At 44.7% G+C, this 15,691-nt stretch overlaps 1 protein-coding gene across 2 annotated transcripts in view; it reads right to left on the bottom strand.

The window, feature by feature from the left end:
- tub (TUB bipartite transcription factor) overlaps positions 1-2,627 on the bottom strand; it is a 31,384-nt gene extending 28,757 nt beyond the window's left edge. For both annotated transcript variants that reach the window (XM_042321163.1, XM_042321165.1), the window contains exon 1: positions 2,443-2,627. In XM_042321163.1, the coding sequence (XP_042177097.1) occupies positions 2,443-2,557 (115 nt within the window). In that variant the 5' untranslated portion in view covers positions 2,558-2,627. The remainder of the gene's footprint in view (positions 1-2,442) is intronic.
- Positions 2,628-15,691: the final 13,064 nt, after the last annotated feature.

The raw sequence follows: 15,691 nt of genomic DNA, 5'->3' as shown, positions 1-15,691 counted from the left end.
TAACTGAGAGTCTCCTCATTGAAAACATCCGAAGTTCTTCAAAGGTAAATGATTTTATTTTAATGCTTTTCTTGTTTTTGTGAAAATGTTGCCTGCTGAATGCTAGGCTTAATGCTATGCTAGCTATCAATACTCTTACACAAATGCTTGTGTAGCTATGGTTGAAAAGCATATTTTGAAAATCTGAGATGACAGTGTTGTTAACAAAAGGCTAAGCTTGTGAGTGAATATATTTCTTTCATTTCATTTGCGATTTTCATGAATAGTTAACGTTGCGTTATGGTAATGAGCTTGAGGCTATGATTACGCTCCCGGATACGGGATTGCTCGACGCAAGAAGTTAATCAATAATCCCCAATTTCTTTTCTTTTCTTTTTCTCAATTTTTTTTTTTGGGGGGGGGTGTGTGTTAAAATACTATTTTGGTATTTTGTATATAGTTATTTGTTTCAAAATGTATACCTTCACCAATTTGGCCACTTGGGTACATTTGGGCTACTTGTGTGGGACACCTGGGTGACTTCATGATAAATGTCATGTAGCACACTCATTTTGGAAGTTCATTCTGAAACTTTGCACAAGTACGGTTGTCCTCATATTTTTCACTGAAATTGTCCCCATCATCCTATCTGAATGTTTGTTTTATCTTGTTTATTTTAAAGATAAAATAAAAATAAAAAATGTATGTTTTTTTCCATTGTTTTATCTAAACCAGATCTATTGTGTTACATTCAATTCACATTTACACGAACTTCAGAGTGTTTTCTTTCAAATGGTACCAAGATATGCATATCCTTGGTTCTGTGCCTGAGCTACAGGCTATTAGATTTGGGTATGTCTTCAGGCGGAAATTGCACAAAGTAGGGGGATAGCTCTAAGAGGTTAAAGAAAATCTCAAAAAGATAGGTGTCGGAATCCTTGGCACCACCTGTTTTCAATACTTTGTGAGGATAATGGCACTTAGCTTTCTTCTTTAATGTTTTATGAGATTGGACCATTCCTCCATACAGAATGTTTTCAGGACATTGACATCCTTCGTCTGCGCTTATGGACTGCCCTCTTCAATATAAACCACAGGTTTTCAATGGGGTTCAAGTCACAGCCCCATAAAATCAAAGATCCACTACCATATTTTACAATAAGTATCAGGTTATTTTCCGCATACCTCTAGTGTGTGTGGCCGAAGAGCTCCATCTTCATCTCATCTGACCATAGCACCTGGTTCTAATCCAAGTGGCAATGCCTTTAGCAAACTCCGGGCATTTGCATTTGTTGGTTGCTCTCAATAAAGCCATTTTTATGGCAACCTTTCCATATGGCCTATTGGCATGGAGGTGGCATCTAATTGTAGATTTGGAGACCCCAATATGCCACCAAGTTCTGTATTTGTCCAACTGTGACCCTTGGACTTTTCTGCCTCCCGAACCATCTTCCTCACTGTGCGTGGGGACAAGCTACAAATTTCCTCTACCAGGCAAGTTTACCACGGGTTCAATGGTTTTAAAGTTCTTCATTGTTGCCCTAATAGTGATTAGTGGTATATTTGCTTTTTCAGCCATTATTTTGACCCCATTGCCTGATTTATGTTGTGTTGGGCATTGTGTTCCTCTCCAGCAGCCAGCCATCCAGGGCGTGCTGTTTAGATGCATGGTCTGGAGCCCAGACTCAGTCACCGAGTTGGGGATTAAGACTACAGCTAAAGTCCGTCTGTGGAGATCAGTGGCCCAATCGCCACAGCACTAACACCATCTCTGCTCTATCTGGAAGGACTACTGCAGAGCTCTGACCACTAGAGTTTTATAGTTGAAAGGCATGTACTGGTAAATCCTGGAGTCTCTCTCACACAAAGACAAAGTTATTTAATGAATAAAGTATTACATGTTTCTTTTGCCAACCTTGACATGGTATTGATAGATATCTAAGTGTTTACATATGCAGAGCAGAAAGTAACACTAAAAAAGTCACTACAGTAGAAAAGTTTTCCTTTGGCCCAGGAGCTAAGAATCAATAGACGAACTTGATCAAACAGTGAGCAGCGCATCAGGACAAGAACATGGATACAGTATTTCAATCAGCCATCTTTCACAAGCACTCTATGTGAGTAACCTGGATCAATACCACCCGGTCATGGCTGTGAATAGCCCTTGAAAGGGCCCCATGCCGGAGCATTACTGGACATCTCTGTAATTGCCCGGCACCACTGGAGCAGCTTCCTCAGAGATGAGAGGAAGCGGGTTCCTATGGTAAACAGATGTTGATAGGGTCCTGGGCTGTTACCAAAATAGAACTGTATTCCCTATATAGTGCACAAATTTTTGGAAAAAGCATATATAGTAGTAGTAGTAGTATACAAAACATAGCCAAAAGTAGTGCACTATATATAGGGAATAGGGTGCCATTCGAGACACAGCCCCGGTGAAAGGATCCTGGCTGGCTCTCTTACCGTGGTAGATGGTGCTCCTGTTGCTGCTGAGGTAAGACTCTACCAGGGGAGCCTGCTCCTCACAATGCTTGGTCCTGCGGGCACGAGACCGCCCGTCCACGTTGGACTGCACCATCAGAGGCTCCTGTCTCTTCTTCTTCTGCTTCTGCTCTAGGAGAGCTCGCTGAAACACACACGCACACACACACACACACACACACACACACACACCTCAATGGTGTTCAATTCTTCTGGTATTATTGACACATGCACACACTCACTCAAATATCTTCTAATAATGTATCATATATAATACATTAACATGGATAGACATTTTCTAACACTAATGGTTTACCTTCTCACACACACTCTTTTACAACTAACCTTGTGGGGACACAAAATTCTGTCCCATTCAAAATACATTTTTCCCTAACCCTAACATTAACCCCAAAACCTACTCCTAACCCTAACATTAACCCCAAAACCTAAACCTACTCCTAACCCTAACATTAACCCCAAAACCTAAACCTACTCCTAACCCTAACATTAACCCCAAAGCCTAAACCTACTCCTAACCCTAACATTAATCCCAAAACCTAAACCTACTCCTAACCCTAACATTAACACCAAAACCTAAACCTACTCCTAACATTAACCCCAAAACCTAAACCTACTCCTAACCCTAACAGTAACCCCAAAACCTAAACCTACTCCTAACCCTAACATTAATCCCAAAACCTAAACCTACTCCTAACCCTAACATTAACACCAAAACCTAAACCTACTCCTAACATTAACCCCAAAACCTAAACCTACTCCTAACCCTAACATTAACCCCAAAACCTAAACCTACTCCTAACCCTAACATTAACCCCAAAACCTAAACCTACTCCTAACCCTAACATTAACCCCAAAACCTAAACCTACTCCTAACCCTAACACTAAATCCCCTAGAAATTTAATTGGACCTTGTGGGGAATAACAAATTTGTACCCAGATGGTGAAATTGTTGTTTGTTTACTATTCTTGTGGGAACTTCTGGTCCTGAAACACACACACACACACACACACACACACACACACACACACACACACACACACACACACACACACACACACACACACACACACACACACAGTGCTTCCTCACTGTAACAAGACACAAGACTGTGTCCTTACAAGACTGTCCTTGAGAGAAGAAATGTGTCTGTGCGCTCTGGCCCTCCAATCACCTGAGCTACAGTAGATTAAAGATTGATTGCTGGACAAACATGTGCATCTGCCCAGCTTGCAATCATGCCACAGTCCAGCATAAATTACATTTCTGCTTGTCTTCATACGATGAGCTACAGAACACCCTATCAAGGATAAGATCATTGGGACATGAGTTTGACCTCTGCCTGACTGTGTCTGCTACATTTCGTTCACCTGTAGGTGGGTGACTGCCTTCATTTTTATTGTATTTTTTACCATTTCCTGAAGAGGAACCAGACTAGTTGACAGACGTGTCTTATAACAGTTCTATTTAATCGTTTAAATGCTTTGCAAGAAGAAATGATTTCCCTAATAATCTTGTTTACCTGATGGGATTTTGATAAACGCACATCACCACCAATCAAAATAAACGTTCTACCACAGTGACCATGTTATTTTTGGGAAGCGTATTTGATTCTGAGTTCGGACATAATAAAGTTTGTATGTGAAAATTCTAAGATGCATAATTTCCGAACTCATTTTACTCTCGCATTCACATAGAGGGAAGGGAAGCTTGCGCTGCTGGTGCTGAAACATGCGCAGATCCAATACACCACTGCAGTTGACGTAGCCTACGTCGGCTGACATAGCAGCGCAAGCCAATCACAGACTGTGACAACAAAACTGAAGTGAATCGTACAATCTGGCCAGGTGGATGTCAGTGGTGGAAAAAGTGGCCGATTGTCATACTTGAGTAAAAGTAAAGATAATTTAACAGACAATTACTCAAGTAAAAGTGAAAGTCACCCAGTAAAATACTACTTGAGTGAGTAAAAGTCTAAAAGTATTTGGTTTTAAATATACTTAAGTATCAAACATAAATGTAATTGCTAAAATACACTTAAGTACCAAAAGTAAAAGTATAAATCATTTAAAATTCCTTATATTAAGCAAACCAGATGGCATGATTTTCTTGTATTTTGAATTTACACTCCAACATTTACACTCCAAAACTCAGACGTAACTTACAAACAAAATACTTGTGTTTAGTGAGTCCGCCAGATCAGAGACAGTAGGGATGACCAGGGATGTTCTCTTGAAGTGCGTGAATTGGACAATTTTCCTGTCCTGGTAAACATTCCAAATGTAACGAGTACTTTTGGGTGTCAGGGAAAATGTATGGAGTAAAAAGTACATTATTTTCTTTAGGAATGTAGTGGAGTAAAAGTTCTCAAAAATATAAACAGTCAAGTACAAATACCAAAAAAAAAAAACTTAAGTAGTACTTTAAAGTATTTTTACTTAAGTACTTTACACCACTGGTGGATATCAAGATTTTAATTTGGTAAAATCGCACAGTGTGACATGTAATAATCATAAAATACTGACTCCTATGTCCAGTGTGGGAAGGCCTTTAAATCACACGACTGACCAAAGATAAGCCTGAACCATCAGCTGCAGAAGTGACCAGTATATGAACTCTCTAACATTTTTATTTATTTTATTTATTTTACCTTTATTTAACCAGGTAGGCAAGTTGAGAACAAGTTCTCATTTACAATTGCGACCTGGCCAAGATAAAGCAAAGCAGTTCGACAGATACAACGACACAGAGTTACACATGGAGTAAAACAAACATACAGTCAATAATACAGTATAAACAAGTCTATATACAATGTGAGCAAATGAGGTGAGAAGGGAGGTAAAGGCAAAAAAGGCCATGGTGGCAAAGTAAATACAATATAGCAAGTAAAACACTGGAATGGTAGTTTTGCAATGGAAGAATGTGCAAAGTAGAAATAAAAATAATGGGGTGCAAAGGAGCAAAATAAATAAATAAAAATAATTAAATACAGTTGGGAAAGAGGTAGTTGTTTGGGCTAAATTATAGGTGGGCTATGTACAGGTGCAGTAATCTGTGAGCTGCTCTGACAGTTGGTGCTTAAAGCTAGTGAGGGAGATAAGTGTTTCCAGTTTCAGAGATTTTTGTAGTTCGTTCCAGTCATTGGCAGCAGAGAACTGGAAGGAGAGGCGGCCAAAGAAAGAATTGGTTTTGGGGGTGACTAGAGAGATATACCTGCTGGAGCGTGTGCTACATTTGGGAGATGCTATGGTGACCAGCGAGCTGAGATAAGGGGGGACTTTACCTAGCAGGGTCTTGTAGATGACATGGAGCTAGTGGGTTTGGCGACGAGTATGAAGCGAGGGCCAGCCAACGAGAGCGTACAGGTCGCAATGGTGGGTAGTATATGGGGCTTTGGTGACAAAACGGATTGCACTGTGATAGACTGCATCCAATTTGTTGAGTAGGGTATTGAAGGCTATTTTGTAAATGACATCGCCAAAGTCGAGGATTGGTAGGATGGTCAGTTTTACAAGGGTATGTTTGGCAGCATGAGTGAAGGATGCTTTGTTGCGAAATAGGAAGCCAATTCTAGATTTAACTTTGGATTGGAGATGTTTGATATGGGTCTGGAAGGAGATTTTACAGTCTAACCAGACACCTAAGTATTTGTAGTTGTCCACGTATTCTAAGTCAGAGCCGTCCAGAGTAGTGATGTTGGACAGGCGGGTAGGTGCAGGTAGCGATCAGTTGAAGAGCATGCATTTAGTTTTACTTGTATTTAAGAGCAATTGGAGGCCACGGAAGGAGAGTTGTATGGCATTGAAGCTTGCCTGGAGGGTTGTTAACACAGTGTCCAAAGAAGGGCCGGAAGTATACAGAATGGTGTCGTCTGCGTAGAGGTGGATCAGAGACTCCCCAGCAGCAAGAGCGACCTCATTGATGTATACAGAGAAGAGAGTCGGTCCAAGAATTGAACCCTGTGGCACCCCCATAGAGACTGCCAGAGGTCCGGACAGCAGACCCTCCGATTTGACACACTGAACTCTATCAGAGAAGTAGTTGGTGAACCAGGCTAGGCAATCATTTGAGAAACCAAGGCTGTCGAGTCTGCCGATGAGGATGTGGTGATTGACAGAGTCGAAAGCCTTGGCCAGATCAATGAATACGGCTGCACAGTAATGTTTCTTATCGATGGCGGTTAAGATATCATTTAGGACCTTGAGCGTGGCTGAGGTGCACCCATGACCAGCTCTGAAACCAGATTGCATAGCAGAGAAGGTATGGTGAGATTCGAAATGGTCGGTAATCTGTTTGTTGACTTGGCTTTCGAAGACCTTAGAAAGGCACGGTAGGATAGATATAGGTCTGTAGCAGTTTGGGTCAAGAGTGTCCCCCCCTTTGAAGAGGGGGATGACTGCAGCTGCTTTCCAATCTTTGGGAATCTCAGACGACACGAAAGAGAGGTTGAACAGGCTAGTAATAGGGGTGGCAACAATTTCGGCAGATAATTTTAGAAAGAAAGGGTCCAGATTGTCTAGCCCGGTTGATTTGTAGGGGTCCAGATTTTGCAGCTCTTTCAGAACATCAGCTGAATGGATTTGGGAGAAGGAGAAATGGGGAAGGCTTGGGCGAGTTGCTGTTGGGGGTGCAGTGCTGTCGACCGGGGTAGGAGTAGCCAGGTGGAAAGCATGGCCAGCCGTAGAAAAATGCTTATTGAAATTCTCAATTATGGTGGATTTATCAGTGGTGACAGTGTTTCCTATCTTCAGTGCAGTGGGCAGCTGGGAGGTGTTCTTATTCTCCATGGACTTTACAGTGTCCCAGAACTTTTTTGAGTTAGTGTTGCAGGAAGCACATTTCTGCTTGAAAAAGCTAGCCTTGGCTAGTCTAACTGCCTGTGTATAATGGTTTCTAGCTTCCATGAACAGCTGCATATCACGGGGGCTGTTCGATGCTAATGCAGAATGCCATAGGATGTTTTTGTGTTGGTTAAGGGCAGTCAGGTCTGGGGACATGATTCACACACTGGCACACAAAAAACAAAAATTCATATAACCTCTTCTTTTCTCACATAAATCTTTTATCCTTATCCAGTAGCTCAGTAGAATCTGTCTTTGCACAAATTCATTATCCTACTTTCACACTAAATAATTACTTTCCTTTTCCCACATGAGCCAATTTAATTTATGTCATAATCCTAATTTTGAGCAGTCACAAACTTTTTAACATCCTGTAAAAGCCAGCTCTCCTGAGTTCACAGTGTTAGAGCTCCACACCCTCAGAGTTCAAAAACAGAGAAAGCAAGAAGAGTTGCTTCAAACCTCTGCATAGCACAGTCTCAGAAGCACTTCAGAAGCACCAAAATAGAATGTCTTCTGCTTCTGTAATTAATGTTTCAGGACCACTGCCCCAATCTTTTTCTCCTCAGCTCTATCCCCCCTCTCTGGCAATGTGGACATCTACATTAAGTATTACTACAGCTTGTGTATCCCTTCCATCCTGCTGCAGTCAGCAGTCATCTGAGATTATGTAAGTTTACAAACAAAGGGACATCCCAAGGCTGGAAGCTCATCAAATATTGAGAGAATCCCAGATGAAGCAGGAACACCACTAGACTGTACTCTGCTGTACTATTCTCTGCTGTACCAGTACAGAGTTCCCTTAATCTAAACCCATGTCTGTGTCCCAGTTCTCCACCCCTTTGCCTAAGTGGGCACTTGCACACTTTCTGTAATGAATCGAAAAGTATTTGATTGGTGTATCGTTGGCTAGAGGGAGTTTCCAAGATAGGAAGTGTGCAAGTGCACACTTTGGGAAAAGGGTGGAGAATTGGGATTGTGTCATTTAGCCCACCACTTCAGCCATGACCAGAACACAACGTCTCAGCACACTCTAGCAGTGAGTGTGGAGGAGGAGGAAGCCTGAACTAAGTTAACCAGGAGGAACCATGGGAGGAGCTGTCCAAAACATCACCAGTCACTGTACAGTGAAATAACCAACTAATAAGTTATCTCCTCTTCCTACTCTGCCTCCTCTCTCTCCACTAACAAGATGTTGTCCTTCTCTCATGCACAATACCTGACAGTGTATGTACAGCCAGGAGGTTACCAAGAAATTCACAATTTGAAAAGCATGTGAGGTGAATAACCAACATGTGCCACCTTTTGGACCTAAAACAAAATCGTTACAGCATCAGGACTGGTTATGCAACTTGCTACAGTAACTCCTGACATTTCGATGAACAGACTTTACAGGATTGAAGCTGGATGTGGAATACTGTTGCTTGGGTACCTGTCTCGGTAATGCAGTATGAATATCCATACCCAATTTGATATTCAAGAACATACAAAAGAAATTGTCAATATATTCACATAGTGTGGTGTCCCTGCTGAACAAACCATTATTTGAACAATATTCAAACAATGGTTTGTTCAGCAGGGACACCACACTATGTGAAGAAAAACAGAGAAAGGGTCTATCTTTCTTTTGCACAGAATATCTTGACAATTTCTTTTGTATGTTCTTTTTCTTTTGTGGAAAAGCAGTACATTTAATATTATGTTCTTTAACAAACAATTACTTTAAAACAGATCTACTCTGAGAATAAAATGCAAAAGTGTTACGGTTACAGTAGATGGAAGGTTGGTTTGAGCTTTCCTTCAGTCTTCAATGTTTGCCAAATTGATGCAATCACAGGCTCCTTAAGTACTATAGCAAGAACACACGATGGAGATCATACTGACCAACCTTACAATGCATTTCCACATACCTCATTGGGGGCGATGAAATAACAGAGCCCCATTCATTTTCAATGGAGGGAAGTGAACGAGGGGAACGTTGGGCAATACGAGCATGAACAAGGCGGGACCAAAGTTGGGGCAAGCTGAACTTTATGATAATACTTGGCGATATCGCAACGTTATGGACATATCAAAGCTCACTATAGCTTCCAGCCCCTACTGGATTGGCTGTTGATAACTAGCACTACCTAGCCTGCTTGCTAGCACCCACATGAGGGAGAAGCTAGAGTGGATAAACAAATTATTGTGTTATGTGGAAATCCCCTCTTAGCCTTAGATCCTTCTGTCTTCATATGCAAAGCAGCTGAGCAATAATGGTAATTCTGTCCTCAGCTATTGAGTGACCAAGCCATGGGAGTTTCATGGATAATAGACTCACAGTAATGACAACCACATAACCAAAACCAAAACCTCACACTCAAGGCTCAAACCAATGCAACCAAAATCTATTTGACCAGTCTGTCCCATTACTGTAACATGACAAATGGTTTTGCACGAGGAACCTGGTCAATTCTGCAGAAAATCTACAGAGATAGACAGACAAACAGAACAGTCTGCAGCACACCAGACCCCTGGTCCAGACTATAATACTGTCTCCTCTCCTCTGTCACTAGAACCACACTGTGTGAACCCAACAGGAACTCCCTGAGTGAATACCAGCAGGCCACTGCAGCACTACAGTGATCAGGATGGTTCTTACGAAGCTACAAATACCTGGCCGGTCTTCAGTCAGCTGTTCATTTCACCCCAAAAAAGAGCCAAATCTTTTCAATCTCCTGAGGGGGAAAAGGTTTTGTTGTGCCCTCTTCACGACTGTCTTGGTATGCATGGACCATGATAGTTCGTTGGTGATGTGGATACGAAACTCTCGACCCGCTCCACTACAGTCCCATCGATGTTAATGGGGGCCTGTTCGGCCTGCCTTTTCCTGTAGTCCACGATCAGCTCCTTAGTCTTGCTCACATTGAGGGAGAGGTTGTTGTCCTGGGACCACACTGCCAGGTCTCTGACCTCCCTATAGGCCGTCTCATCATTGTCAGTGATCAGGCCTACCACTGTTGTGTCATCAGCAAACTTAATGATTGTGTTGGAGTCGTGTTTGGCCACGCAGTCGTGGGTGAACAGGGAGTACAGGAGGGACTAAGTACACACCCCTGAGGGGCCCCAGTGTTAAGGATCAGCGTGGCAGACATGTTGTTAACTACTCTTACCACCTGGGGGGCGTCCTGTCAGGAAGTCCAGGATCCAGTTGTAGAGGGAGGTGTTTAGTCCCAGAGTCTTTAGCTTACTGATGAGCTTTGTGGGCACTATGGTGTTGAACTCTGAGCTGTAGTCAATGAACAGCATTCTCACATAGTTTTGTTCACATGATAGCGTTATCACACAGTCATCCAGACCAGCTGGTGCTCTCGTGCATGCTTCAGTGTTGCTTGCCTCGAAGCGAGCATAAAAAGGCATTTAGCTAATTTGGTAGGCTCACATCACTAGGCAGCTTGCATCTGGGTTTCCCTTTGTAGTCCGTAATAGTTTTCAAGCCCTACCACATCCGACGAGCGTCAGAGCCGGTGTAGTAGGATTCAATCTTAATCCCGTATTGATGATTTTGCTTGTTTGATTGTTCATCTGAGGGAATAGCGAGATTTCTCATAAGCGTCCGGATAAGTCTCCCGCTCTTTGAAAGTGGAAGCTCTAGCCTTTCGCTTGAAATGGATGTTGCCTGTAATCCATGGCTTCTGGTTGGGATATGTACGTACAGTCACTGTGGGTATGACGTCGTCGATGCACATATTGATGAAGCTGATGACTGGAGGTGGTGTACTCCTCAATGCCATTAGAAGAATCCCGGAACATATTCCAGTCTGTGCTAGCAAAACAGTCCTGTAGTGTAGCATCCGCGTAATCTGACCACTACCGTATTGAGCGAGTCACCAGTTCTTCATGCTTTAGTTTTTGCTTGTAAGCAGGAATCAGGAAGATAGAATTATGGTCAGATTTGCCAAATGGAGGGCGGGTAAGAGCTTTGTATGCATCCCTGTGTGTGGAGTAAAGGTGGTCTAGGATTTTTTTTTCCTCTGGTTGCACATGTGACATCCTGGTAAAAAAAATGGTAAAACTGATTTAAGTATGCCTGCATTAAAGTTCCCGGCCACTAAGAGCGCCACTTCTGGGTGAGCATTTTCTTCTTTGCTTATGCCCTTATAGAGTTTGTTGAGAGTGGTCTTAGTGCCAGCTTCGATCTGTGGTGGTTAATAGACAGCTAGGAATAATATAGATGAGAACTCTCTTGGTAGATAGTGGGATCTACAGCTTATAATAAGGTAATCTACCTCAGGCGAGCAATACCTCGAGACTTCTTTAATATTAGACATCGAGCACCAGCTTTTATTCACAAATAAACACACCCGGATGGCAGTGGAAGTTTACTCGCTCGCCTACGGATCTTCAGAAGGATGCCGACCTGCGGCCCCATTTCCTCCATCTTTTCTTCACACAAAAGGCGTGGATCTGGGCCTGTTCCAGTGAAAGCAAGATATCCTCCTCGTCGGACTCGTTAAAGGAAAAAGTTTTTTCCAGTCCGCGGTGAGTAATCACTGTTCTGATGTCCAGAAGTTATTTTCGGTCATAAGAGACGGTAGCAGCAACATTATTGTGACAATACAGAGGCGGATGCAAGATGCAAGCAACGATGGTTTAATGAATACAGTTTACAGCAGCAACAGGACAGACAGACTGTACTCAGACGGAATCCGACCCAGGGACTAGGGCGCATCTTCCGATGATAGCGTGCTGAGAAATCCAGGGGAGTGTGTCCGGATGGGTAGGAGGAAGCACAGCAGATAATCCACACAAGGGCGGTGAGAGATGAGCACGGACACACGACACAACCTCAGAGAAGTAACAACGATCTGACAACAAGAAACACTGGTTACAGAACATATAAAGGGAAGATAAGTGATTCCAGCTGGCACAGACAATCAGGCCGAGATTGGGAACCACGCCCACACAAACACGGGAGAGAGAGAGAGAGAGAGAAAGAGAAGAGAAAGAAAGAGGGAGGCAGTGGATTCATGAACCGTGACAATACCCCCTAGGAACGCCTCTTGGCGTTCCCAGGCGAATTTACCTGTCGATTGAAATCATCGATAAGGGAGTGATCCAGAATGTCCCTAGCAGGTACCCAACTTCTCTCCTCCGGGCCGTAACCCTCCCAGTCCACCAGGTACTGGAATCCGCGTCCCCTCCTTCTAGAGTCCAAAATACGATTGACAGAAAAGGTGGGTTCCCCATCAACAAGTCGTGGCGGCGGGGGAACCGGGACCGGCGGGTTAATGCGTGCCTGAAACACAGGTTTTATCTTAGACACATGAAAGGTAGGATGAATTCTCCTATACGCCGGAGGAAGCTTGAGCCGGACCGCCACCGGACTAATGATCCTGGTGACTTTGAACGGGCCGATAAATTTGGGGGCAAGCTTGTTCGAAACGGATCGGAGTGGAATGTTCTTAGTAGAAAGCCACACTCTTTGGCCAACGACGTATACCGGAGGCTTCGACCGGTGGCGATCGGCCTTAGCCTTGGTGCGCGCCCCCACCCGGAGAAGAGTCTCACGGGCTCTGCTCCATGCGTGACGGCACCTCTGGATGAAAGCGTGAGCGGAGGGAACAGTGACCTCGGACTCCGTACTGGGAAAGATAGGTGGCTGGTAACCTAAACTACACTCAAACGGAGAGAGACCCGTGGCTGCCACTGGCAACGAATTGTGAGCGTACTCAACCATAGAGAGTTGTTGACTCCAGGAAGAGGGATTCTTAGAAACCAAACATCGCAACACTCTCTCCAAATCTTGGTTGGCCCTCTCCGTTTGACCGTTGCTCTGGGGATGAAACCCTGAAGACAGGCTGACACTCGCTCCCAGTAACCTACAAAACTCTTGCCAAAACTTGGACACAAATTGGGGCCCCTGTCAGAAACTACGTCCATCGGCAGGCCATGTAAGCGAAAGACGTGATCCACGACAGTTACCGCTGTCTCCTTGGCAGATGGTAATTTAGGCAAGGGAATAAAATGAGCCGCCTTCGAGAACCGGTCCACCACGGTCAAAACAACAGTCTTGCCCTGGGAGGGCGGGAGGGCGGTAACAAAATCTAGCGCGATGTGGGACCAGGGTCTCGAAGGGACCGACAGCGGTTGGAGTAACCCATCTGGGGGTCGATTAGAAGTCTTCCCAGTGGCACAAACCGAGCAAGCCAAGACAAAACTGTGAATGTCACGAGCCATCAGTGGCCACCAAAAGCGTTGCTTAACCAAAAAGCTAGTGCGGCTGACTCCTGGATGACACGCTACGTTGGAGCAATGCCCCCACCGAATAACATCGGACCGACACCCCTCCGGCACAAACAACCGATTAGGCGGGCAACCGGGCGGAGGCGTTACCCCTTCTAAGGCCGTTTTGACCCTCGATTCAACCTCCCATGTGAGTGTGGAGACCACTAGGGTCCCAGGTAGGATGCACTCGGGAGTGGATGGGCGTTCGGAATGGTCAAAAATGCGAGAAAGGGAATCGGGTTTGACATTCTTGGAACCCGGGCGATACGAGAGAGAGAAGTCAAAACGTCCGAAAAAGAGTGCCCACCGCGCCTGCCTGGAGTTGAGTCGCTTGGCGGTTCTGATATATTCTAAATTTTTGTGATCAGTCCAAACTATAAAAGGTACCCCGAACCCTCTAACCAATGGCGCCACTCCTCCAGTGCTAACTTCACTGCCAACAACTCTCTGTTGCCAATGTCGTAGTTGCGTTCCGCAGGTGATAACCGATGGGAAAGGAACGCGCAAGGGTGCATCTTGTCGTCAGAAGAGGAACGTTGGGAAAGTACCGCACCTACCCCCACCTCTGAAGCGTCCACCTCCACCACGAACTGACGCGAGGGATCGGGAGCTATGAGGATGGGAGCCGAAACAAAGCGGCTCTTGAGTTTGGCGAATGCAGCCTCGGCTGTATCGGACCACCTGAACGTCACTCTGGGGAGGTTAAGGCGGTAAGAGGAGCGACTATCTGGCTAAAGTTGCGAACGAAACGCCGGTAGAAATTGGCGAATCCCAGAAACCTCTGTAGGGCCTTACGGGAATCTGGGCTTGGCCAATCCACCACAGCCTTAACCTTGCCAGGATCCATGCGAATACCTTCAGTCGAGACGATGTAACCTAGGAATGGAACGGATTGTGCATGAAAAATGCATTTCTCCGCCTTGACAAAAAGTCCATTCTCCAACAACCTCTGAAGCACTCGTCTGACGTGCTGAACGTGTTCCTGGAGAGAAGAAGAAAAAATCAGTATGTCATCCAGGTAAACATATATGAACTGATCAATCATATCTCTCAGCACGTCATTGACGAGTGCCTGGAAAACCGCTGGGGAGTTGGATAGCCCAAAAGGCATGACCAAATATTCGAAGTGCCCTCTGGGGGTGTTAAACGCGGTCTTCCATTCGTCCCCCCCCCTTATGCGAACCAAATGATATGCATTCCGTAAATCCAACTTAGTGAACACGGATGCTCCCTGTAACCTTTCAAAGGCTGAGGACATCAACGGTAAGGGATAGGTATTCTTCACTGTGATGTTATTCAACCCACGGTAATCAATGCAAGGACGCAGAGAACCGTCCTTCTTCCCCACAAAGAAGAACCCCGCCCCGCTGGAGAAGAGGAAGGACGAATGAATCCAGATGCCAGAGAATCAGAGATGTATCTCTCCATAGCCTCCCTCTCAGGAACAGAGAGTGAATATAACTTGCCTTTAGGCGGAGACTCACCTGGCAATAATTCTATTGCACAGTCATAGGGACGATGCGGAGGAAGAGAAGCAGCACGGGACTTACTGAACACCTCCTTCAGGTCGAGGTATTCAACGGGCACGTTAGACAAATCCACTGCCTCCTCTAGAAACACAGAATCAGACACAGACGAACAAGCAGACACCAAACAGGACTCAAGGCACTTGTTACTCCACATGGATATAGAGTTATGACCCCAGTCAACTCTGGGGTTGTGTTGGGTGAGCCAAGGGTGGCCGAGAACTAATGGTGCAAGGGGTGAGTCCATGAGTAGAAATGATAGTGTCTCAGTGTGATTGCCAGAAGTGATGAGTGTGATAGGTTCAGTGGTGTGAGAAATGTTGGGGAGTTCTTGACCATTGAGAGCGTTGACGGATATCTTGTGCGAGAGTGAGGTGATAGGAATCTGGAGTTTGTGAGCGAGCTTGAAGTCCATGAAATTACCCTCTGCTCCTGAGTCCAGTAAGGCTTGGGTGTCGTGCGTGTGGGTGGCCCGTCTTACCGGGAGGAGAGTAGATGATGAGGTCTTCTCTGTGGTGACACCACCCGATAGTAGCCTCATGCTTACTACCGGGCCTGATCTTTTACCGGGCAGGAGT

The sequence above is a fragment of the Oncorhynchus tshawytscha genome, linkage group LG04 (genome assembly GCF_018296145.1).
Source record: "Oncorhynchus tshawytscha isolate Ot180627B linkage group LG04, Otsh_v2.0, whole genome shotgun sequence".
Classification (NCBI taxonomy): domain Eukaryota; kingdom Metazoa; phylum Chordata; class Actinopteri; order Salmoniformes; family Salmonidae; genus Oncorhynchus; species Oncorhynchus tshawytscha.
The sequence above is the reverse complement of the archived record's forward strand: the minus strand, read 5'-3'. Positions and strand labels throughout refer to the sequence as shown.